The sequence below is a fragment of the Erythranthe guttata genome, chromosome 13 (genome assembly GCF_056151865.1).
Source record: "Erythranthe guttata isolate IM_541 chromosome 13, IM_541, whole genome shotgun sequence".
In the NCBI taxonomy this organism is placed as follows: Eukaryota; Viridiplantae; Streptophyta; class Magnoliopsida; order Lamiales; family Phrymaceae; genus Erythranthe; species Erythranthe guttata.
In genome coordinates, this window is record NC_142545.1 from 18,227,600 (window position 1) to 18,250,000 (window position 22,401).

Genomic DNA, 22,401 nt, shown 5'->3' on the forward strand with positions numbered 1-22,401 from the left:
TGTGATGGCATTATCGTAATAAGCAAGCCGATTAGATTACCATTAATCATTCCAATTAACGCAAAAAATGGCGATTATTAATTAATCGTTGAATCTCAATTGTCAATCTGTGGATCTGAATACTAGATTTCATTTTGTTTTATATGTCGAGTACAATTACGTTGTCTCTTATCTATTTATATTTTATGTTTATTTAATCGAGTGGTTCACTTGCTCATTATTAGCATATTTGTACGTTATTGTGACATGCTCGTCGGGCCTATTAATTAATTAATTAATTAATTATGATCTTAACTACCACAACTTATCAACAAATTAAAAAGTGTGCTACATTTCTATATGTTTGACTACTTAAATGAAATGATATGTGCAAATACTAATTAAATAGAACTTGTAGATACTTTTTATTCACTTTTTTCAAAACTCAAAAAAACAAACTCTCTCAACCTCCTGTATTTTCTTTTTCAGATCCGAATCGAGACGACAACAAATTAGAGGTAATTTTTTTAATTTTTTTTTTTTATGTTTTTCGAGTGGTTTATTATCTCCAGGTGTGTATCGTTTGGATCTATCTCGAAAATTGTCGAATATCAGATTTCTCTGAGTTGAATGTTGAGTTATGTGTATGAGAAATCGAGAAAGTTTAGAAAAAACCTTTTTAAAAGGTAAAAAGAAAATATGGTAAAATAATGCATGCAGATAATTGTTAAATGTGTCTTGACTATAGTCTATATACAAGGCGTTGTACATTTCTACATGTTTAATTATTTATTTGATTGGTTGGTAGTTAATTGGGACACGTGGCATTGGCACTAACATGTGTAGGCGCCAAATAAACTTGAACCCGCTTTTGCCGTAAACTTGTGGAATACATGCAATTAAACTGGGAATTTCATTTCTCTCTGTCATTTTTCCAAATGATTAATCTTTTTCATTATTTACAAAAAAAAAAAGATTTTTTTTTTTTTTAATCCGAAATTGTAAATGTTCTTTACGAGTTTTGTTAGGATCATAAATTGCAGAAGCAAGTTACAAGATTTATTTTTTGTGAAAATTAAGGTGCGAATTCCCTTTCTCCTTTATATATACATACATATATATATATATATATATATATATATATATATATATATATATATATATATATATATGTGTGTGTGTGTGTGTGTGTGTTATTGTTGTTCGATTCAATGAATGTTATGTTCGAATTGTTGTTTATGTTGGATAAAATGATAATGCAATATTGTGGTTCGATTCAATGTTATGCATTATACTTGTGTCTACTTTCAGTTAGTATTAAAATTAATTATATATAAATAATCTTTATATTGTTTTCAACTGAAAATGTGTTTTTTTTTTTTTTTTTAATTTAATATATACATTGGTGCAGGAGTTTTTCATATGCACTCATCAACAATATTTGAGGGGAAGAGCAAAAGTTTCAATAAAATGCACAAGGGTCACAGCCCTCCTTTACCATCCACGCCTCGACTTCGTCACCGTCGACGTTCGAAGTCTCTAGAGGTGACTAGCCTAGGGGGGCCATGGCCCCCCGCCTCGTCTAACGAATTCAGCATTTTATATACAGAGAGATTTGTTATTTTTATTTTAGTTTTTGTGCTTGATTATTTATTACTTAGAAAATGTAGCTCTCGTGTTTGGTCGATTCCAGGAGTTCCCCGACCCGAGCAAATTAAACGGAGGCAATTTACTCGTAAATGACCACAACAAGTATAAATCAATGTGGATTAGAACGTATTCGTCACTATGGATGCTTGGTGGCATTATACTCATTGTGTACTTGGGCCATTTGTATTTATGCGCAACTGTAGTTGTTATACAAATATTAATGGCGGCAGAGCTTTTCCATTTACGTAGACGAGTTCACGAAGATAAACGCCTTCCGGGGTTTTGGCTTATTAACTGGTAAGAAAAAAGGGGGAAAAATACAGTTGTCATCCCTTAAGTTTGCACTGATTCCGCAATTGGTCCCCCATGTTTACAAACAAAACATAGTCGGTCCCTCATGTTTCAATAATTTAACACTTTTGGTCATTTTCGTCAATTTACAGTTAGTCTGTCAGTTAAGACAGTGATGTACACATGCTTGATTCCGTTAGTACTAACGAAAAATTGTCTGAAGTGACTAATAATATTGAATTTTTGAAACATGAGGGACCAAATGTATTTTTTGTAAATATGGGGAACCAAATGCGAAATCGGTGCAAACTTGAAGGATGAAAACTGTATTTTTCCCCCCAAAAAAAAAAAGGAAGCTCTTATTTATGTTCTAACATATAATTTAATGTTCTATACATATATCGTGTGCAGGTATTTTTTCTTTACGGCAATGCTTTACGTGTACGGCCGAATTCTGAGTCAACATCTGGTCAACGCTATAACTTCCGATAAATTCTTCTACAAACTCGTGAATGGACTTATCAAGTATCACATGGTCATTTGTTACTTTCTTTACATTGCAGGTTTGTCCGATCCGATTTTTTTTTTTTTTTGCAATATTGAATTTTTATGGTAATTTTAATAAAATGTATCGTATTTATCATCATTATTCGTATATATATAAATGTAAAAATCGCAATTACAGGAATGATGTGGTTCATTCTTACGCTGAAGAAGAAGATGTACACGTACCAATTCGGTCAGTATGCATGGACGCACATGATACTTATAGTGGTCTTCACGCAATCCTCGTTCACCGTTGCTAATATATTCGAAGGAATTTTCTGGTAAACTAGATACTTAAAAAATCGTTATTATGAACTAGTATACATATCCTATTATTATTTTTTATTCGTTTGGCCATTGTTGTGTATTATACAGGTTTATTTTTCCGGCATCTCTTATAGCAATCAACGATGTAGCTGCATATTTTTTCGGCTTTTTCTTCGGCAAAACACCTTTAATCAAGCTATCACCGAAGAAGACATGGGAGGGCTTTATTGGAGGATCTTTCGCCACTGTACTCTCTGCATTTCTGGTAAAAGAAAAAATTATGAGAACTTTTCTTATAGTAATTTTGCTATTTGTTTATCAATGTCGTTTTTTTTTCAGCTTGCGAGTTTTTTGAGTCAGTTCCAATGGATGACATGCCCGAGAAAGGTAATTATCATTGTAACGATTTATTTTTACGAATTTGTGACATTGCAAAATGTGTGGATAGTTATTATCTTAATAGTAAATGCAGGATTTATCGACAGGTTGGCTTCGGTGTGATCCTGCTCCGATTTTCAAGCTCGAGTATTATTCGTTTCCCAAATGGCTTCCTCAATCGGTGAGTTTTTTTGGTCTATAAATATTTTCTATAAAATTCCAGATTTCGAGTATTATTTTTGCTGTAATGATTTTATTTTTTATTTATTTATTACAGTTCCCTTGGAAGGGGATATCTGTGTTGCCAGTGCAATGGCATGCTTTATGCCTAGGTTTGTTCGCATCAATTATTGCACCGTTCGGAGGGTTCTTCGCTAGCGGTCTGAAGAGAGCTTTCAAGATTAAGGTGATAATTTATTCATTTATCAAATAAGATTCCCTCATTAATATGTTTCTAATTCGGTAATTCGGTAAAATTACAATAATATTTTTCCAGGATTTTGGTGATAGTATTCCAGGCCATGGTGGCTTTACCGATCGGATGGATTGCCAGGTAAGCTGCTCAAATTTTAACATATTAACGATATTGACATGAATTTTTATATAATCCTTATCATTCATGTTTTATTTTTTTTCGAAAAAAATACGCGCAGATGGTGATGGCAATATTTGCCTACATTTATTTTCAATCATTTGTTCTTCCTCCGACTAACTCAGTAGAGATGATCTTGGATCAGGTCAGTGAATTTCTTGTCCAAATATTATATATATACACTAAATTTTTATTGTTATTAATTTATTAATGATTAATGAAATTTATATTGGTTTGCAGATAGTTAGAAACCTGGGATTTGAAGAGCAAGAAAGACTGTACATGATGCTTGGCCAAATATTCAAAGAGCAGCACTTTGCTTATCCTTGAAAACAACTTGTAAATTAATCTCTCACACGGGGATATTCGAGAAAAAAAACCCCGTCTTAGGTTGTAACCGTTAGATATTTCAAATCAAGAAAGAACCAACAGTTTTAGCTTTTTCCGTAATTTTTTTTTCAGACGCTACTAATAGTCATCAAAAGTAGAGAAGTAAATGCAAATTGTAATTAATTTATTTCAAAATCTTGATTCCGAGTTCTACAAAGCTACAAAAACTAATGCCTTTTTTTCAATCTCTCTTCCTTCCGCAGTAGCAAAATATACCGAACTCTAATTGCTCGATTCAAGCAAATGGCAAAGAAAGAATTTTCGCTTCACACGATTGGATATGACTTAAAGCAGCCGTCGGATCTTCTTAATATTGGATCTCTTACCTCTTACTTGGTAATGTATTGAATCTCTGCATGTTCTTTAAGCCATTCGAGCACTTTTGATCCCTCGAGTACCTCTTGTACCTGAACCATGCCGATTGTATAATTAATAACCAGACAGTAAATTTAAGGCCTCGTTTGGGAATATCGATAAAATTGGTTTTTCATATGTTTGTTACCTGTCCTTTGACCCGCTCCTCGTCGTATTCTTGGTCGTGGCGTTTAAATTCGGTAATCGAATTTTCAACTTCCTTCACAACCTCATCTGTTAATACCTGCAAAAAAATATAAATTAGTTATATCTGCATGCATTATTGCATCTCAATGTAAAGATGTTAAATAACAAGCTGGTACACAGTCATGATCGAAGTTCAAAGATCGGAATATTTTTACTGATTGTACCTGAAGATTCTCGCGTTTGTATATGTCGCCGACAGCTAGATTTTGCTTTATAATACTCGTTATATTCTCTCTTTGGTTTTGCAGGAACTCGTTTACTGCCTTGGGGCTAGATAAATACGCCAATTGTTGTTCGCTTAGTTTCGTGTTTGCCTAATTAAAGAAAAAAAAAACATGCAGTAAGCGTCTATTATTCGACGGAAAAAATTAAATTGCAATTATAAAATGCAAAAAAAAAAAAAAAGTCATGAAAATGTTGACCTGAATTTGAAGGAGTTGTGCTCCATAAAGCTGCCTGCCTTGTTCCTCGAACAAAGATGGTGGAATACCAACTTCAACCATCTAAAAAACCGAGCACAATAAAAACGCATAAATACTACATGAATAGAAAAGGCAAAGATACGAAATGAAATAAAGACGAAAAAAGGCGCAATTTCATCAAAAAGAAATTTTAAACGTAAAATAGGGAATAATACTCTGTGTAGCTGGTCTAGAATAGCATTATCCGTAGCTTGATCTTTGGCAGTTTGCTCCACTTCGAGAAACTTTTCAAGCAATATTTCCTTAACCTGCAATACAATTTCAGTGAGGTGTTTGTTAAGCAGGTGAAATTGACCAATCACGATTCATTATTATGTTTTAATGGAATAATAATAATTAATAATGCAGGTTTAAAAAACTTGCCTGCTCAATGGTGGAGCATCCAGAGAGAATCTTATCAGCGATCGAATCGTTCAGTTCAGGTAGATCTCTGTAGAAAAGTTCCTTGCAATCAACCTTCAAACCAAAATTTTCAGTATCAAGATTACGATTTTTTTTTCAACTTAAATGTGTACTGTGGTTTCTTTTGAATTAGAAAAAAAAAAAAAAAACTCACGGTAAATTGAGCACGGAGTCCACGAAGATTTTCTTGTTCCCATGAATCGGGAAATACGTATGGAAATGACTTACTTTCACCACGTTTTATTCCAGTTATCGAGTTCAGAAAATCTGGTAGGACTTTATCCCCATCTTCTGTGTCAAACTGAAACCCTGAAAAAACAAAAACAGAAAGATTAAGAAAAAAAAAGATACAATGACTGTTAGGAGCAGAAATCGGACGGATCAGATTGGAATTAGCACTTTCGGAAAAAAATCCGATTAATTTGGAAAAACCGGAAAATAGAATTTTGGAAATTGGAAAAAACTTGTTCCAAAACCGGGAACTTTCTGAACGGAATCAGCGGAATTCGGAATTTCCAATTTTTTAGTCACCTAAAATATAAAATACATAATAACAATGGTATTATAAGTGCACATTTTTGGAAATTAAAATCGGATAGGAAATCGGAATCTAATACATTCGAATCGTAATCGGCGTAACTCGTAAATTCCGTTCCAATTCCGCCCTCCTAAATCGTAATGACAATGCACAAGTGTACAATGAAACAAACCTTTACTCTCAGCAGAAGGAATGGCTTGAGCAGCCGATTCATCTTGCTCAATCGTCGTAGCCGATATATCAAGAATTGCTACATCTCCTACCTTCATAAATTTTCCAATTTAAACAAATTAAAATTATTTAGAAATATAAATAAAAAATTCATCTAATAAATTACAATCATTAGAGCACGATTTTATATGTTTACCTCAAGTCCTCTTTCAGTCACAATTCTAAGTGCACCAAGTGCCTTGTGACGACGCCTTAGTTCATGCTCAGCTGCTGTCTGAGCGTCAATTTCTTTATCAATTTCGACAACAATTTTCAAATTCTTGTATCCGCCTTCAGGATTCCATTTCACTTCAGGTGCCACATCAACAATCACATCGTATCTAAATCGTGTGTTGAAGAAAAGCAATTAAGGAGTCGAAAAGTTTAATATTTTTCTCTAATTGACAAAAAAAAATATTCTAAAGGAAAAAAGGATGAATGCTCAACAAACCTCAAAGATTTCATAGAAGAATAAGTGCTCTCCATTTCCGGAAACTTAGTTGAAATACGGACAGAATCTTCTAAAGCTCTCCCGCTTACCTACAAAACAACATGCATTAAATATAGTTTACAAACATGTTCATATCAACGATCAATGATAAACAATGGAGTAGTAAACGGAAGCTCACTGATGACATGGCATGAGGAAGTGTTCTCTTCAAGATAGATTCGATTGTGGCTTTCTTAACAGCATCTTTCCCAACATAACTAATAAGAATATTTTCCGGAACATTCTTCCCCGGACGAAATCCAGGTACCTGTAAAAATAGTACAACAAAGTTGACAATAAATATACTAAGCTCGGCTTAAGGGTAGAGAATGGTTAATTCCAAGTTGAAGGGGTTAAAAGAACTCATAACATCTTCCCATACAAGAATCATCTTTCACCATCAGTTAAACATGATAACACAAAATTCATGGATAAAACGAATATACGGACCGATAAATTTAAAGGATCAGCATTATAAGTTAAGATGAAACCGATGGGTACCTTGGCTTGCTTCATGAACTCGCTGATGACTCTTTTGTAGCAATCATCGCATACTAATGCAGGAACCTCCACACTCAACCTCACCTGCAAAAAAATGGGAATTGAAACAGCTAAATCATCGAAGAATTCAAGAATTTCGATGAGTAAAATTCAGCAATGGGTGAGGAGAGAGAGAAAAAAAAAAAAAAAACCGACTCTTGAATTGGGCTCTGGTGTTTCAGTAACTTGAATGTCAGCGGGGAGTTTATCAATGGTGGCGCTATCGGCGGTGGCGGGGGCTGCGGATGCTGCGAACCGGGTCGAAATTGTTTTCCGGCAATCGGGTCGGGTATGAAGGAATTGGCGGGAAGAAGGTGCAGCTAGTAATGGGGATTGCTGCTGGATATTCCTTGAGGGTTTAAGAAAAACAGAGGAAGGTGAAGCGGGAATTTGAGCGGGGTTGAAACGGAAGAACGTTTGGGGTGTTGCAGTACAGCATGCCTCCATTGTTGAACTGTTGGGAAAATTCTTGGAGCACGCACACCTGCGATTGAAAATTTACCAAAATGAAGCAGAAGATAAGATATTTTTTAAGGAAAAAAAAAAAAAACGAAAACGACGTCGTTTTGCGAGTGGCAAATGTGTAAATGTTCAGTACGGAGATGTTGTTAGAGTTTCTAAACAGCGTAATTAAAGTTGGGGGAAATTAATTATTATCTTTTTCGGCTAATTAATTATTACATAGAAGAGAAGAGAGTACTAAAAAGCAAACCGTACGCAGTTGGGGTGAAAACTCAAAAGCATCAACCGGAAAGCGACATCTGCCTGTAAACTCTGCAGCTTCGCCACCAGACCTTTCATTAATTCCTTTCAACTGCAGCTGAAGAAGAACAAGAAGAAGAAGAAGAAGAAGAAGAAGAAGAAAACGACAAAAAAATATATATATATGGAAGGGGTGGGTTCGAGGCAGAGTCGGGCGTCGGCGAGGTACGCGGCGAGCCCGTCGGCGCCGGTGTTCAACGGTCCGGTGAGAAGGTGGAAGAAGCAGTGGGTCACCTCTCAAACCAATGGCGGCGGCGGCGGTAACAATAACCGGAAGAACCCTCCTCCGCTGCTCCTCTGCCGCTGGACCCCACTCTCCTCCTCCTCCACCGCCGCCGCCGATGAGCCACCACGCCGCCGCTTCCGATATGCTCCGGTAAATAATACCAAACTTTAGGTCTTCGATGTTGATTGTTTGACAGAAACTGATTTTAAGTAATTGTTCAAATTGCAGATAGTTCCAATAGAAAGGGGAAATATGAAAACCCCGGAGAAAGATAGCAATGGAGGTAGAGGCATAACAACAACTACTCAGACAGTTAATGGTTCAGACATTGTAAGTGAAAGTGATGATATAACTCTGTCTGAAAAACCTAGCAATGGAGAAGAAGAAGAAGCTCTGGTTAGCCTCTCTTGCCATTCTTTAGTATTTCCCCACATTAAAAATACATTGACATATATATATGGATCTCACAGGAACCTAATGAAGATCAAGCTGATTCAAACAAAGCTCCGTTTCATGGCTTCTATCCTCGAGACGAAAAGAGAGCTGAGTCCAATGAGGGAAGGAAAATGATGAATTAGAACTAGTAGAGAGAGAGAGAGAGAGTAGTGTTGGTTATGTTAGTATAAATTAGCTCTATTTCGAAACGTGAAAAAACGAGCAATAACGAAAGCTTTATCGGTTCTTGTTATATGCTCTAATGTACATATATTAAGCCAAGCGATAAGTGGATGTCTCTGGAACAAATTTACATTTCGCTTTTCACCTAAATTTGGCTTCATTGATTGTGCTCGATTTTTTCTTTAACCATGATTCTCATCTAAAAACACTAGCAACGAAACAATTAAGAATAAGTAGATGTACAGTATTGTTTCAGGCCTCAAAAAGCAAAGCTCGTTCAGCATATCCTAACTCGTTGCAACGGTTACACCAACTTCAGCAGGCCTAATGACTCGATCGTGCAGCATATATCCAGCCTGTATTGGTAATTAAAGATTTTCGGTCATTGTTTATAATCTTGATGTGTAATGACGATGATAAGAGCGTAATTAAGACATTAGCAGAATATACCGAAAGTGAGAGTTATTTATGTCGAAACTGTTTTAAGAAAACCTAGTCCGATATACCTTTAGAACAACTGCAACATGGTTTGCTGGTTTTGAAGCATCTAGAACTTGGAAAACGGCATTATGCCTGTTTGGATCAAATTCTTCGTTTGTCGGATCGTATTTCTCTAATCCAAACTTTCTGAATACCTGCAAATGTAGAAAAAAAAAATTACACACACACACACACAAGGATATAAGACAATAAAAATAAGAGAACAAAATGTTGAACACAAGCCATATAGCACCTCCGATAGTTGTTTTTTAGTCATTTCGACACCTTCGAGTAGCGTTTGAAGTTGTTGAACAGATCTACCTGTATCTTTAGATACATCGACTTTCGTAAAGCTCTCTTTTGCAGCAGAAGAAGCCCTGCTCAAATTATCCGCCACATCTAAAAGACACTTTGCGAAATTCTGCATCGTAATTCAAACAAGAAGAAACTCCCAAATTACCCCAACGAAACCTACTACAGGTGAAGCTATAACAGAACACGCACACAAAACCTGAATGGCAAACTTCTTTGCATTCTCCGATTCTCGCCTAGTACGCTCCTTCACATTCTCCATTTCCGCAAACGCCCTCAGGACTTTATCCTTCATGTTTTCAATCTCCTCTTGCTTTGCAAACAAAAGTCGTTCCTTCTTCGCCACAAGTTTTACCAGACCATCTCTCGAGAGGTCGCTCTTCAAATCCGAGTCATCAGAATCGGAATCGGAAAATGCAATCCTTTTAGCACCCCTTCTCCTTTTTTTAACAGCTGAAAAGGATTCATTATTTGTCCGAGTTTCTTGTTCATTTACGGATTGGGCATTCGACGGTGGTGATGCAGATGACGAGAATCCAAACCGTTGATCTATAACCTAAATTGGAAGTAGAGCTGGTCTTTCTCAATACTACTAATTCAGGTACTGATAATTATAATAAAATTAACAAAGCAAACCACAAAATTATAAAAACAAAAACCACTACGCAGAAACTCAGAACTAAATCATGTAATTGAAAAAATAGAGAGATAATCGAACCAGAAATCAAATTAAATCTTCGAGAGTATCAAACTGATTCGGGGAAGAAGCAAATTAAGAGAAGAAGAGCACCTTATCGTGGATCCCGCCGGGGGAGAAAAATTGATTGACAGAAGAAACGAATCTGCTTTCATGGCGACCGGAGAAAAGCGGCGAGTTGCAGCTCCGAGTTAACACGATCGTTGATAAACGAGATGTAATTCTGCTCACCGACATTTCCGTGGGGGAACTAGGTTAATTTGGGATTTACCGGAGGTGTCGATCGGAAAAATTGGAGGCGGTGCCGGCGGAGGAATAAACGAGGCAGGGTTTTACAAGGATTTTGACTTATGCCGGGAGGAAGGCCAAAAAGGCAAAAACAAAATTAATTAAAAATAAATAAATAAATAAAAATCATAGTTTCTATTTTATTGCGTTTTATTTATTCTATTAGTAAATTGTTTAAGATGGAGCCAAATATGTTAACACCCATAATCATTATTGTAGGCATTATTTGTTAATTGCAAAAAATAAAAATAAATAAATAAATTGGAATGCATGATAATATACATCAAATGGGTTGCAATTAACCCTTATTTTCAGCATAATAAGAAACCGAAACCGAAACCAAAACCAAACCGAAACATCCAAGTGTCACATTAGGAGGCTTATTCAATGTCTTCACCATGGGCTACATTTTCCTTAAGAGTTATAATAGTCATGCCTGAAATAATCAAATCAACATATATAAAATCATGAAAAGAGAAAAAAAACGAAATCGAAAACTTATTACATCGGATAATTACTTATTACAAATTTTATTGCATTATTAGCTGTGATTAGGGTTGTTCATGGGTCGGGTCGGTTGAATATCGGCCGATTATCGGCCCGACCCGACCAACCGACTATTGCAAAAATGTAAAACCATTACCGGCCCGACTATTATGGGTCGGGTAACGGTTGGCAACCGACTTTGTCGGTTACCGATATAGTTCGGTTGCAAATTATCGGCCACAGTAAAAAAAAAAAAAAAAAAAAAAAAGAATCAGATTTTTTGTCTAACCTTAAAATTCATCCACTAACAATTATAAAACTACATCCCAAAATCAAGTAAACTATATCCCATGATCCCAAAATCAAGTTTCAAATTACAGATTTCAAATTCATAAAACAATACAAAACACAAAAATATAAAACAAATCCAGGAATATCAGTATACCAAATACCAAAATCAAATTTCACAATCATACAACTCCCAAGCTAATAAACTATAAATCTTGAGTTAAATCAATCCCCCTCTTCGTCGAATACTCCAATAAAATGTCTCAATTCTTCAAGAATGAGTAAGCACCTATCACAAAAAAAAAAAAAAAAAAAAAAACCACACACACAATATATTCATTAAATAATTGAGAAAAACTTCTAAGTTAAAAACTCATACATTACTACTCTAACAAAACATATAGAATCTCAAATATTTCAAAGATTTGATACAAGGCTTACCCACATATTTAGACGGTTGATGTTGAAGCTTGGGTGGATGAACGAGGTGCACTAGGCATTTCTTGGAGATTCTGAGTTGATAGAGCTTCTACAATTTTAGAAGTCAAATTATAAAATTAGAAAATTGTTGAAATAAAAATAAAAATAAATTTAAAATATACAAGTATTAGAATTTTATCACCTTTTTCAAGTTCCTCTAAAGTTGAATAAAGTTCCATTTCAATTTCGGTTGGATCCTTGTAGTAACTAAATCCATCACCCTTGAGCCAATCATTTGTGCAAACCAATGCCTCAACCGTCCTAGGTGTTAAACGACTCCTAAAAGGATCTACAACTCTTGAGCCCAAACTAAATGCACATTCAGAAGCAACACTAGAAACCGGCATTGCAAATATATCTTTGGCAATTTTTGCCAATATGGGAAACCTAAATGACTCGGCCTTCCAATATTGCAAAATCTTGAACTTGCTCTTCTTGGTCTGTAGGTAAGGTTCATGCAAATATCGATCAACCTCATCACTTAAGGCAACAATTTGACTCTTCTTCAATGATTGATGATATAACATATCGACATCATCTTCGTCTCCAGAATTACTACCACTCTCTTCGACTATGGGATCATCATCAACAGCTTCCCCGTTAACATTAGATTGATTGTTTTTAGTCATCGTCAAACCATACTCTTTAAACATATCACGGAGCATTTGTTTCACTTGCGCTTCCAAATTCAGTACCATATCTATTTTCATCCCAATATTCTTGAGTTGAAAACTCAAATAAGGTAACTTGTACCTTGGATCAAGAACCACGGCAAGATACAGAAAATAATTTACTTTCTCCCACTTTCCCCAATAGAATTGAAATTTTGTTTTCATACTTGCCGCCACTTTGTGCAATGCCTCATCTGCTGATTTTTCCGTCTCCTTAGTCAACAATGTTTGGATATTCAATAGTTGTTTGAACACCAAGTGAGCCGTGGGTGTTTTAGAAGCACTTAACTTGAGAGTTGCTTCATAAAACACTTTTAAGAAAGAGACAAATTCTTTCGCACTCTCCCAATCCGCAAAATCCGGGCACCTAGCATTATTGTGGTCCTTGAAGTAGTCTTGGTAACCCGAATCTAGAAGACGTAGCATATTAAAAACCTTCGAAAATTTTAAAGCATGTACTAACATAAGATAGGTGGAATTCCACCTAGTACACACGTCTAGGCATACCATTGGCTGCCCTTCTATGCCTTCATCCCGAGCATATTCCCTAAATTTCTCCAGCCTTTGCGGTGATGCTTTTACCCATTTAACTGCCAATCTAATGCCTTCAATCGACTCATTTAATACTTTCATACCAGATTGCACAATTAAATTTAGGACGTGACAACAACACCTCACATGCAAATAAGTTCCACGAAAAACGAGCCCCTTGCTTCGAGCAAGCCTTTCTTTAAAAATATCAAGAGCCTTGGTATTGGCCGATGCATTATCCACCACGATGGCAAAAACCTTCTCAACTCCCCAATCACATAAACATTGTTCCAAAGCTTTCGAAATGGTATCACCACTATGGTTGGCAATTTGGCTGAACGAGATGATCCGTTTGTGCAAATTCCAATCATCATCCAAAAAGTGTGCAGTGATCGCCATGTAATTAATAGTTTGAATAGAGGTCCAAGTATCTGTAGTGAGAGACACCCTTACACCGCTACCCAAAATACTCTTGAGCTTAGCCTTTTCCTCGAGAAAACAACTCATGACACCTCTAGCAATTGTTGGATGACTAGGCACTAGAAATTGGGCATTGAGTGACTGACAAAAAGCTCGAAATCCAGCTCCTTCTACCATATTAAATGGAAGTTCATCTATGATTATCATCTGAATCAACTTCTTTCTTGCATAATCCTTATCATAGTGCAGTGGAATAAGCTCGCCTTTGGTGCTATTTGTCAACACCGACTGAGTTTGATTGCGATCCAACAAAACTGGAGATTGCAGACAAGCATTGTAAACATGATATCTCATGTTTGTTGTACCATAACTCTTTGACCGACAAGGATATTCTAGTCTGCAATAGTTGCAAACGGCTTTTACAGGCAAGACGTAGGAGCCATCTTCATTCATTTTATAGTGGTAGTGTTTCCACACCTCTGACTTCTTCTTTCCCGGCTTAAAAGTTGGTTCTTGTTGAGTTACACTTGCACTAGCAGTTTGAGAGGCCGATGTGTCGGTGCGTTTCGTCATTCTACCATTTAAAATATTCAAAGCATTAGAAATTTAAGAATTTGTTTTATAAAGTAATTAATAAGTAATGAGTAATAACTGAATAAATTAATTAAGTAATCATTCATCTCTCTTGCACATACATGACACAACACAAAACACACGCACACACACATCAGTATCACATAACACAAAATTTATAAGTCTGTAATTTGTAAAAAACGTGATTATTATTTATAATTGGAAAAATAAAATGATGCATGCAATTTTATTTTCCGTTCATACAATTGGTATGGAGAAACATAAAATCTAATCAATACTCATTCATATGTAAAAAAATAAATCAAATTGGAAAAAATGCTGAATTGCCCAAATTTAATTAGAGAAAAAAAAGATTGCCTAACCTTGAGTTTTGCCCTTTGGAGTGTAGATTGTAGAAGTTAGAAGATAGATAGAACTAGAAAGGGCTATCTTGAGAATAAAGTGGAGAGTTGTAGGAAGTAGTTGCCTACTGGTGCTGGCGGTGAGCCTGGTTGTGGCTTGCCACGGCGGACGGCGGAGATGGTGGCGGTGAGCCTGGTTGTGGCTTGCCACGGCGGAGATGGACGGCGGAGATGGTGGCTTGTTATGCAGAGTTCTGTACTCTTCTAGTTTTGGTCGATACATTTTAGAAATTGAAGATTAGGGTTTTAATATTTACTAATAATTTAGTGAGTAGTCACTCAAAAGTCAAAGGTTAAAATAATATATATTATATATAAAAATAAAAAGTCGGTTGGTCGGGTAATATCGGCCAACCGACTTTTCTTCGTATTAAAAACTATACCCGACCCAACTAAACATGGGTCGGTTAAAATTATCGGCCCGACCAAAGCGAGTCGGTTGGTGGGCAATTATCGGCCACAAAAGTCGGGCCGATAGTGGGTCGGTTGTCGGGTAAAACCGACCCATGAACAGCCCTAGCTGTGATTTCAATATGTCAATACTCACCGAGCCTTGCGTGCAAGTTGATAAATTCCGGTAGCTGACATCCCGAGACTAACACTAAACAGGTTCCAGTTTTTCTGCGATTCAAAAATTTCAAACTATAAATACGTAAATCTATTTTATCAGAATTCCGTAATATGAGAGATTAATAATTAATTATGCGACGCTCACTCACCGGTGTAACGATAGTACTATAGCGAGACCATATGAGTCCAGACAAACCAACAGCTGGTGAAAATGAAACATTGAATTTCCAAATCAAAATATATACTAGTATATTATATATTCGTCTAATTTCAATGAATATATATAATTGTAACAAATACATGAATGAATACCTAGTTGTTGAGGATAGGAGAGAGTATCAGGTGGCTTGGAAAAATCAGCAACGTTTGCTATGGTTATACCCCATTTAAACGTCGGAGCCCAGAAGTGAACTGAACTGACCCGACCCGACCCGACCCGACACATAGACGAGACAAATAATCAATCATCAAGTGATCGATAAATGTGTAATTAATATTTAATAATAATAATTCTTTGATATTAAGATCAAATTAGTTAGATACTGAAAACAACATATGATCATTGCTAGTTAAGTAGAAATTTAAAAAAAAAATGAAAAAGAAAAAAAAAAGAGAGAAGAAGGGGTTACTGGTTTTGGGCCCCTAATTGGAGGGAGGCATCAATGGTGGTCGTTGACTTTTAATTTGATGATAAATTGATATGTATTAAGATTTTAAAACTTTGGTATTATAGGTGATCCATCTATAACATTTCTTTCTTAACAAAATTAAAATATTATTTTAATTATAAAACATATTTTTTTTCTTCTTTTTAGTTCATTCTCTACAAAACTAATCATGGTCATTTTAATTTAATTAAAATAGATCTACCTAACTTTCTACTATTTATTCAATATAACTTATCAATCGTAATCGATCAAGGCATATGTAAACGAAAAATTTAATTATTTGGGGATGTTGGCTTCTAAAAGTATTTATGTACCGAAAACAACTCGGGCATCAATAATTATCACAACACCCCTACATTTATTAAGTGGTCCGTAGATGCAATCTTTAATAATGAGATGCACACAACATCGATTTAGTTGGTGAAGTAAAAGAGACACTGTCATTTGACCCAAGTTCGAACTTTTGTCATATTTACTAAATTGAATTTGTCACACTGTTAATTTCATTGTCAATAAAAAAATGGGTAAATTTCACTTTTCCCTTTGTATTTGGTTCGATGTCAATTTACTTATTCTACTCTCAATTGCGTCGATTTGACCCCCTGTACTTGAAAAATTGTCTCAATATGGCCTTCACCGTTAGTTTTTAGACATTTGATTTTAATACCGTTTGATCGAAGTCTGAAAATTATAAAAAAAAACCATCCCTTCCAGTCTAAATAATTATTAAAAAATAAATTAAAAATAAATTGTGGTTGTCGTTGTAGACTATGTTTTCTCGTTGTCTTGAATTTTCTAATTTTTTTTCTTTTTTTGTAATTGTAATAATTGTTTAAACTGGGAGGGGTGCTGTTTTTGTGATTTCATAGCTTTAGACCAAACGATGTTAAGGTTAAATGTCTAACAACTAACAACGAGATCCACATTGAGAAAAAAATTCAAGTACAGGAGACAAATCGATGTATTCGAAAGTAGAAGAGAATAAAGTGATGATATCAAGTCAAAGTATGATGGGGGAAAGTGAAATTTAACCTAAAAGAAAAAAATAAATGCAATAATAGAAAAAAGATACATAAATCACATGCCGCCAACCACACAGTTCTTCTCAAGAGCTTCGATTTATGTTTCGCTAAAGAAAAATATCAAGACTACCTCAACTAGAAAGAGAAGAAGAAACTAACCCGTGAACAAATTTTTGCAACCGAAAGCAAAAAAAAAGGGAAAAAATAAAATAAAATAAAATCTGTAGCTTTTGTATTAATGTAGAGAGAGTTAAACAAGTTTGTTGGGAGGGAGACAACCATCCCTACACCCGACCCGAGTCGAGTCGTTTATTACTCACCGGAAAGAAAATATATCTCCGGCCTCCCGGGATTGTTACACAGTCGACTTATTCCATACTCAAACACAACAAAATGCATACATAATAAATGTAATAAAATCTTGAAATTTTATTATATTATTTTCCAATATATCTACTAATAGACAAACAAAATATTACGTAAATTGCCTTAAATATCTTGACAAATGTAGTTATAACTTTTGTCTCCCCACCCTCATCATCATTCACCAGAATTCATAATTACTACTACATCATATATGCTTTTTATATACATATACAAATATATATATATGTATATATATATATATACAGTTAATAACTCCAACAAACTTTATATATATACCTGTTCTTAGTGTCCACAAACTAGTTTCATACTTATTGCACACTTGCTTTACAGCAGAGGGGAGAAAAGGAAAATGGCATTGGCTTCAATTTCTTTCATCCTAATTCTATTCCAATTTCTCCTCGAAATAGATGCAAAAGTTTCATCGATCATCGTTTTTGGAGATTCGTCCGTGGATTCCGGTAACAACAACTACATTCCGACAATACTGAGAAGCAATTTCAGGCCGTACGGTCGAGATTTCGATGGCGGCAGAGCCACCGGACGATTCTCCAACGGGCGGGTCCCGACGGATTTCATCTCCGAGGCTTTCGGGCTCAAAAAGAATGTTCCAGCCTATTTGGATCCATCTTACACCATTCAAGATTTCGCTACAGGTGTTTGCTTCGCTTCGGCTGGTACCGGCTACGATAATCTCACCTCTCAAGTTCTTGTAAGCATCTCTCTATATCTCTCTCTCACACACACTAAAACACACACACACACACACACACACACAAAAAAAAACAGTCTTTCTCTCTCTCATTATTATTCTGCAAATGTAGAATGTAATGCCTCTATGGAGAGAAGTAGAATATTTCAAGGAATATCAGAGCAGGCTAAGAGAATATCTGGGCGACGAAAAGGCATCGGAAATTCTAAGTGAAGCACTGTACATAATCAGTATCGGAACAAACGATTTCTTGGAAAACTATTATCTGCTTCCATACAGACCATCACAGTTCAGCATCGAAGACTACCAGAATTATTTGGCAGGCATAGCACGAAATTTCATAAAACAAATTTACGAGCTAAAAGCACGGAAAATATCGCTAACGGGACTACCACCAATGGGCTGTTTGCCCCTAGAGAGAACTACAAATTTCTTATTCGGAGGAAACTGCATAGATAGATACAATCAAGTGGCCATTAGTTTCAATCAGAAATTACAGGCACTAGTTGAGTCACTTAACAACGAACTTACTGGACTCCAATTGGTTCTCTCGAGTCCATATGCCGGTCTTTACGATATTATTCAGAACCCTCATTCCTACGGTACGTTTAACACACACACACACACCAAAAAAAAAAAAAAAAAAAAAAAAAACCTTACCAAATTTGGCTTGATATTAAGGTTGTCTGCTTATGACAGGTTTTGAATATTCAGCAACAGCATGTTGTGGGACCGGAAGATTCGAGATGGGGTATTTGTGCGATGAATATAATCCATTTACATGTCCCGACGCAAACAAGTATGTGTTTTGGGATTCGTTTCACCCCACAGAGAAAACAAATGGCATACTCGCAAACTATGCAGTCAGAAGCAGTCTAGCAGTATTTCAGTAGCAAAAATATGTATAGTAGTACATTATTTGATTTTTTTTTATTTTGTATTTATTCGTAGAAGCAGCTGAGGCTGGCTGATAGCAGAGATGTTGTATCGAGGATACGGTTCTGAGTTTCTTATTACACAGTTTTCCAGGAACTTGTTCCATACTCAACACAACAAAAAGCACAGATAATAAATGTAATAAAATCTTGAAATATGATTACATTCTTGTTCTAATATATCAAGTAATGGAGATACAAACAAAGGATTACGTAAATTGCCTTAAATATTACGACAATGCAGTTATAACTTTGTCTACACACCTTCATCATCATCATCATCATCGAGCAGAATTCATAATTCCTACACATTCTCTCTCATATTTATATACATATATATATGTATATATGTACACCTATCAGACAAGTGGAGCATATTGCCAGCAACAGTTAAGAACTCCAACAAACTTTTATATATATCTCTTCTTAATTTCGAAAACTAGTTCATATTGCAAATTGGCTTTATAGCAGAGGAGAGAAAAAAAAGAACATAGATAATGGCATTAGCTTCGATTTCTTTGATCCTAATTATATCCCAATTCCTCCTCCAAATCGTCAAAATCGATGCGAAAGTTTCATCAATCATCGTATTTGGAGATTCCTCAGTAGATTCCGGGAACAATAACTTCATTCCGACGCTAGCAAAAAGTAATTTCAGGCCTTACGGTCGAGATTTTGATGGCGGCAAAGCCACCGGAAGATTCTCCAATGGGCGGGTCCCGACAGATTTCATCTCCGAGGCTTTTGGGCTCAAAAAGAATATTCCAGCTTATTTGGATCCATCTTACACCATCCAAGATTTCGCTACAGGTGTTTGCTTTGCTTCAGCAGGGACTGGCTATGACAATATCACCTCCAAAGTTCTTGTAAGCACCTAAATTTTAGGGCGGGGGTGTGGGCCCCCACTAACTCTAACTCCTTACCAAATAACTATTTATTCAGCTAGTACATGTTCAATTTTTCATATAAAATTATGAGGATCTACACTTAAATTTGTTAAAATTAAGTATTAGATGTTAATTAGCTTAACAAAAATCTAATTGATCAGATTCTTTTTCTTCTTTCATAGTAGTCATCAGCTCGAATATTAATCATCGGGAAAATTAATCAATTTAAATCTTGCCAACCATACATTTTGGCCAATGCAGTCTGTAATACCACTATGGAAGGAACTGGAGTACTACAAGGAATATCAAAGCAGGCTAGAAGAATATTTGGGAAACCAAAAGGCATCGGAAATTCTAAGTGAAGCACTGTACATAATCAGTATCGGAACAAATGATTTCCTAGAAAACTACTATGTGCTTCCACACAGACAATCGCAGTTCAGCATCGAAGAGTACCAGAATTTTTTGGCAGGCATAGCAAGAAATTTCATAACGCAGATATATGATCTAAAAGCACGGAAAATATCTTTAACAGGCCTACCTCCAATGGGATGCTTGCCCCTAGAGAGAACGACGAATTTAGCATTCGGGGGAAATTGCATAGATAGATACAATCGAGTGGCTATCAATTTCAACCAGAAATTGCAGGCACTAGTTGAGTCGCTCAACAAGGAGCTTTCTGGACTACAATTGGTCTTTTCGAGTCCGTATACCATTCTTTACAATATAATTCAAAACCCTCGTTCCTATGGTAAGTTTCACACCCCAAAACCTAAAAAATAATCTTACAAAATTTGCCTCGGTACTAAGGTTGTCTATTTTATGACAGGTTTTGAATATTCAGCAACTGCGTGTTGTGGGACCGGAAGATTTGAGATGGGGTATTTGTGTGATCGACATAATCCATTTACATGTTCTGATGCCGACAGGTATGTGTTCTGGGATTCGTTTCACCCCACCGAGAAAACAAATGGCATACTCGCAAATTATGCATTCAAAACTAATCTAGCAGTATTTCAGTAGCAAAAACTCTCTCCTCTTCAAAGTTATGATTCAGTCTTTTATCAGGAATAATTATCATTATTTGATATTTTTTTTTATTTATTAATAGGAGCAGAGGCTGTTAGCCTGGATGTTGTATCAAGGATACAGTTCTGAGTTACTTATTATTGCATGCTATAATCTGTCTGGGGGACAATGGTCTATGTGTATGTGCGTGTGTGTGTTTAGGTCGTAACAATACTATCTTTTTTAGCTGTGAAGGACGATTAATTTTAGATTGTCGAATGAACCAACTAAATAATATTCTTGATACTTTTTCGCGTCAACAGACCAGTTTGCTTAAAGATTAGGAGGTGTACAATCCTCATTGGAAAAAAATAACAGAACTCTTGTCGGACTTAACATCTAGTAACACAACATACTCAATTGAAAAACAGAGACCTATAAATATCAATATATATAGGAACTGCTATTCATGAAGAATTTCACAGCATAACTAAACAGCCTGCAAAGCATTATCTAATAGGATTATGTAGAAGTGAAAACTTTGAAGAGCAGTTAAAGAAGTAACTAAGTATTCTAAACTACTCATAACATGAGTATCAATCAGATGACATAGATAAAAACTTTACCGAGCTTTGAGCAAATCATTTGCGCTGCTTTGGAAAGTGCAACTTGACCAACGTAGGAAGTTCAGTAAGATCGACCCTAGACTTTCCCAAGAGGATGCTCATCAGCTTTTGATCACAATTTACGACATTCTTATTGACTGGATCCTACAAAAGAGGACAAAGAAAAATACACGTCAAGAAAAACGCTAAAAACAATTCCAAAAATAATTCCAAAAGGTCACGCCTATTCACGACCACCCTACACAGAAAAGTCTGCTAATTTTCCGTATGCTATGGTGCGAAAAGCGTATATTTTTAGTGGACATAGTATTTCAAAAACTTTTTGTCTCGATCAGGCAATACTCAATAGTGAGTTAGCTTCAACGTATTCTTGCCGATAAAGATTTAGATTGTAGCAAAAGCAAATTATTCAGAGAGCAAACAACTTTCAAGACACTACTGCTCTTGTAAATCCCACTAAAAAAAATGTCCATTCACCTCAACTCAAACTTTACAACAAAGCGACAACAATTGAAGGATGAAGAAGCACTATTTATTAGTAAACGAAACGCAATGAGTTCAAGAGATAAAATGATTACTCAACAAACAAAAAAGGCAATTAAATAACCTGAAGATTGTTCTCCTTGACATAACACCAAACCCGCCGGAAGCAATTGAGCTGGGAACTCTGAGACTGGCCCATGAAATCTCGGAGTACTGTCGGCAGATTCACAAGGTCGATCAGCTCAGCAACTTTCTTAGGGTTGTCTGTTACAGCCTTTTTCAACCCCTGAGGCAGCATTTTTCCCCAACTCTATCCCAGTAATCTGCATTTCGAAAGTAAAATTAAGAATTTGGCAGTGATTCCTAGACCGTATAAATGAAGTCAAGTATTTAAAACCATCTCCCATGCCCCAAAAAGGTGAGGTAACAGAGAAACTTCTATTCATAGAGGAATTTCATCAAACACCTTAGCTGCAGGTGTGTAGAATTGCGATTTTATTTTTGACATGTATATAAAAAAAAAAAAAAAGCAGATT

At 35.7% G+C, this 22,401-nt stretch overlaps 7 protein-coding genes across 8 annotated transcripts in view; 4 read left to right on the plus strand and 3 right to left on the minus strand.

Moving 5' to 3' along the window:
• The first annotated feature begins 880 nt into the window (after window positions 1-880).
• On the plus strand, window positions 881-4,220 carry LOC105968854 (phosphatidate cytidylyltransferase 1). Its single transcript, XM_088812544.1, has 12 exons — window positions 881-1,059; window positions 1,391-1,524; window positions 1,673-1,926; window positions 2,332-2,483; window positions 2,606-2,747; window positions 2,842-2,998; window positions 3,073-3,120; window positions 3,206-3,292; window positions 3,389-3,517; window positions 3,608-3,664; window positions 3,765-3,848; window positions 3,944-4,220. Exons 2-12 carry the CDS (start codon window positions 1,402-1,404, stop codon window positions 4,031-4,033), a joined length of 1,323 nt encoding a protein of 440 aa, XP_088668670.1. The 5' UTR covers window positions 881-1,059; window positions 1,391-1,401; the 3' UTR covers window positions 4,034-4,220.
• On the minus strand, window positions 4,197-7,871 carry LOC105968853 (trigger factor type chaperone family protein). Its single transcript, XM_012993529.2, has 13 exons — window positions 7,473-7,871; window positions 7,278-7,361; window positions 6,916-7,044; window positions 6,738-6,826; window positions 6,444-6,627; window positions 6,249-6,339; window positions 5,693-5,847; window positions 5,500-5,592; window positions 5,292-5,384; window positions 5,077-5,157; window positions 4,819-4,968; window positions 4,596-4,691; window positions 4,197-4,500 (listed from the first exon to the last, which is right to left on the minus strand). The coding sequence occupies exons 1-13, from the start codon at window positions 7,761-7,763 to the stop codon at window positions 4,423-4,425; spliced, it is 1,614 nt and encodes a 537-aa protein (XP_012848983.2). The 5' UTR covers window positions 7,764-7,871; the 3' UTR covers window positions 4,197-4,422.
• A 110-nt stretch (window positions 7,872-7,981) lies between these two features.
• On the plus strand, window positions 7,982-9,072 carry LOC105969091 (uncharacterized). The gene is made up of 3 exons (XM_012993826.2): window positions 7,982-8,454; window positions 8,533-8,700; window positions 8,775-9,072. The coding sequence occupies exons 1-3, from the start codon at window positions 8,203-8,205 to the stop codon at window positions 8,880-8,882; spliced, it is 528 nt and encodes a 175-aa protein (XP_012849280.2). The 5' UTR covers window positions 7,982-8,202; the 3' UTR covers window positions 8,883-9,072.
• Window positions 8,922-10,844, minus strand: LOC105969089 (grpE protein homolog 2, mitochondrial). Its single transcript, XM_012993825.2, has 5 exons — window positions 10,505-10,844; window positions 9,914-10,270; window positions 9,656-9,823; window positions 9,429-9,557; window positions 8,922-9,278 (listed from the first exon to the last, which is right to left on the minus strand). The coding sequence occupies exons 1-5, from the start codon at window positions 10,646-10,648 to the stop codon at window positions 9,210-9,212; spliced, it is 867 nt and encodes a 288-aa protein (XP_012849279.2). The 5' UTR covers window positions 10,649-10,844; the 3' UTR covers window positions 8,922-9,209.
• A 6,614-nt stretch (window positions 10,845-17,458) lies between these two features.
• On the plus strand, window positions 17,459-19,022 carry LOC105969015 (GDSL esterase/lipase At4g26790). The gene is made up of 3 exons (XM_012993734.2): window positions 17,459-17,926; window positions 18,039-18,528; window positions 18,626-19,022. The coding sequence occupies exons 1-3, from the start codon at window positions 17,567-17,569 to the stop codon at window positions 18,817-18,819; spliced, it is 1,044 nt and encodes a 347-aa protein (XP_012849188.2). The 5' UTR covers window positions 17,459-17,566; the 3' UTR covers window positions 18,820-19,022.
• Window positions 19,023-19,300: 278 nt separating this feature from the next.
• Window positions 19,301-20,843, plus strand: LOC105969017 (GDSL esterase/lipase At4g26790). Its single transcript, XM_012993737.2, has 3 exons — window positions 19,301-19,727; window positions 20,010-20,499; window positions 20,578-20,843. Exons 1-3 carry the CDS (start codon window positions 19,359-19,361, stop codon window positions 20,769-20,771), a joined length of 1,053 nt encoding a protein of 350 aa, XP_012849191.2. The 5' UTR covers window positions 19,301-19,358; the 3' UTR covers window positions 20,772-20,843.
• A 329-nt stretch (window positions 20,844-21,172) lies between these two features.
• LOC105969016 (SWIB/MDM2 domain superfamily protein) overlaps window positions 21,173-22,401 on the minus strand; it is a 1,627-nt gene continuing 398 nt past the window's right edge. The window contains exons 2-3 of one of the 2 annotated variants that reach the window (XM_012993735.2): window positions 21,990-22,188; window positions 21,173-21,526 (exon numbers count right to left, since the gene is read on the minus strand). In XM_012993735.2, coding sequence (XP_012849189.2) covers window positions 21,398-21,526; window positions 21,990-22,163 — 303 coding nt within the window. In that variant the 5' untranslated portion in view covers window positions 22,164-22,188 and the 3' untranslated portion in view covers window positions 21,173-21,397. Of the gene's footprint in view, window positions 21,527-21,989; window positions 22,192-22,401 lie in introns of those variants that run through there. The other variant, XM_088812019.1, reaches the window with a different exon arrangement.

Coding starts and splice junctions, on each gene's coding strand:
- LOC105968854 (XM_088812544.1), top strand. CDS start 1,402: ATGCACTCATCAACAATATTTGAGGGGAAGAGCAAAAGTTTCAATAAA. Junction 2,748..2,841: donor ATATTCGAAGGAATTTTCTG/GTAAACTAGATA, acceptor TGTATTATACAG/GTTTATTTTTCCGGCATCTC. Junction 3,665..3,764: donor CCGATCGGATGGATTGCCAG/GTAAGCTGCTCA, acceptor AAATACGCGCAG/ATGGTGATGGCAATATTTGC.
- LOC105968853 (XM_012993529.2), bottom strand. CDS start 7,763: ATGGAGGCATGCTGTACTGCAACACCCCAAACGTTCTTCCGTTTCAAC. Junction 6,827..6,915: donor TTCCTCATGCCATGTCATCA/GTGAGCTTCCGT, acceptor GTTGTTTTGTAG/GTAAGCGGGAGAGCTTTAGA. Junction 5,385..5,499: donor GATGCTCCACCATTGAGCAG/GCAAGTTTTTTA, acceptor ATTGTATTGCAG/GTTAAGGAAATATTGCTTGA.
- LOC105969091 (XM_012993826.2), top strand. CDS start 8,203: ATGGAAGGGGTGGGTTCGAGGCAGAGTCGGGCGTCGGCGAGGTACGCG. Junction 8,455..8,532: donor GCCGCTTCCGATATGCTCCG/GTAAATAATACC, acceptor TTCAAATTGCAG/ATAGTTCCAATAGAAAGGGG. Junction 8,701..8,774: donor GAGAAGAAGAAGAAGCTCTG/GTTAGCCTCTCT, acceptor TGGATCTCACAG/GAACCTAATGAAGATCAAGC.
- LOC105969089 (XM_012993825.2), bottom strand. CDS start 10,648: ATGTCGGTGAGCAGAATTACATCTCGTTTATCAACGATCGTGTTAACT. Junction 10,271..10,504: donor CCGGCGGGATCCACGATAAG/GTGCTCTTCTTC, acceptor CTTCCAATTTAG/GTTATAGATCAACGGTTTGG. Junction 9,558..9,655: donor CTAAAAAACAACTATCGGAG/GTGCTATATGGC, acceptor CTACATTTGCAG/GTATTCAGAAAGTTTGGATT.
- LOC105969015 (XM_012993734.2), top strand. CDS start 17,567: ATGGCATTGGCTTCAATTTCTTTCATCCTAATTCTATTCCAATTTCTC. Junction 17,927..18,038: donor ATCTCACCTCTCAAGTTCTT/GTAAGCATCTCT, acceptor CTGCAAATGTAG/AATGTAATGCCTCTATGGAG. Junction 18,529..18,625: donor TCAGAACCCTCATTCCTACG/GTACGTTTAACA, acceptor TGCTTATGACAG/GTTTTGAATATTCAGCAACA.
- LOC105969017 (XM_012993737.2), top strand. CDS start 19,359: ATGGCATTAGCTTCGATTTCTTTGATCCTAATTATATCCCAATTCCTC. Junction 19,728..20,009: donor ATATCACCTCCAAAGTTCTT/GTAAGCACCTAA, acceptor TGGCCAATGCAG/TCTGTAATACCACTATGGAA. Junction 20,500..20,577: donor TCAAAACCCTCGTTCCTATG/GTAAGTTTCACA, acceptor ATTTTATGACAG/GTTTTGAATATTCAGCAACT.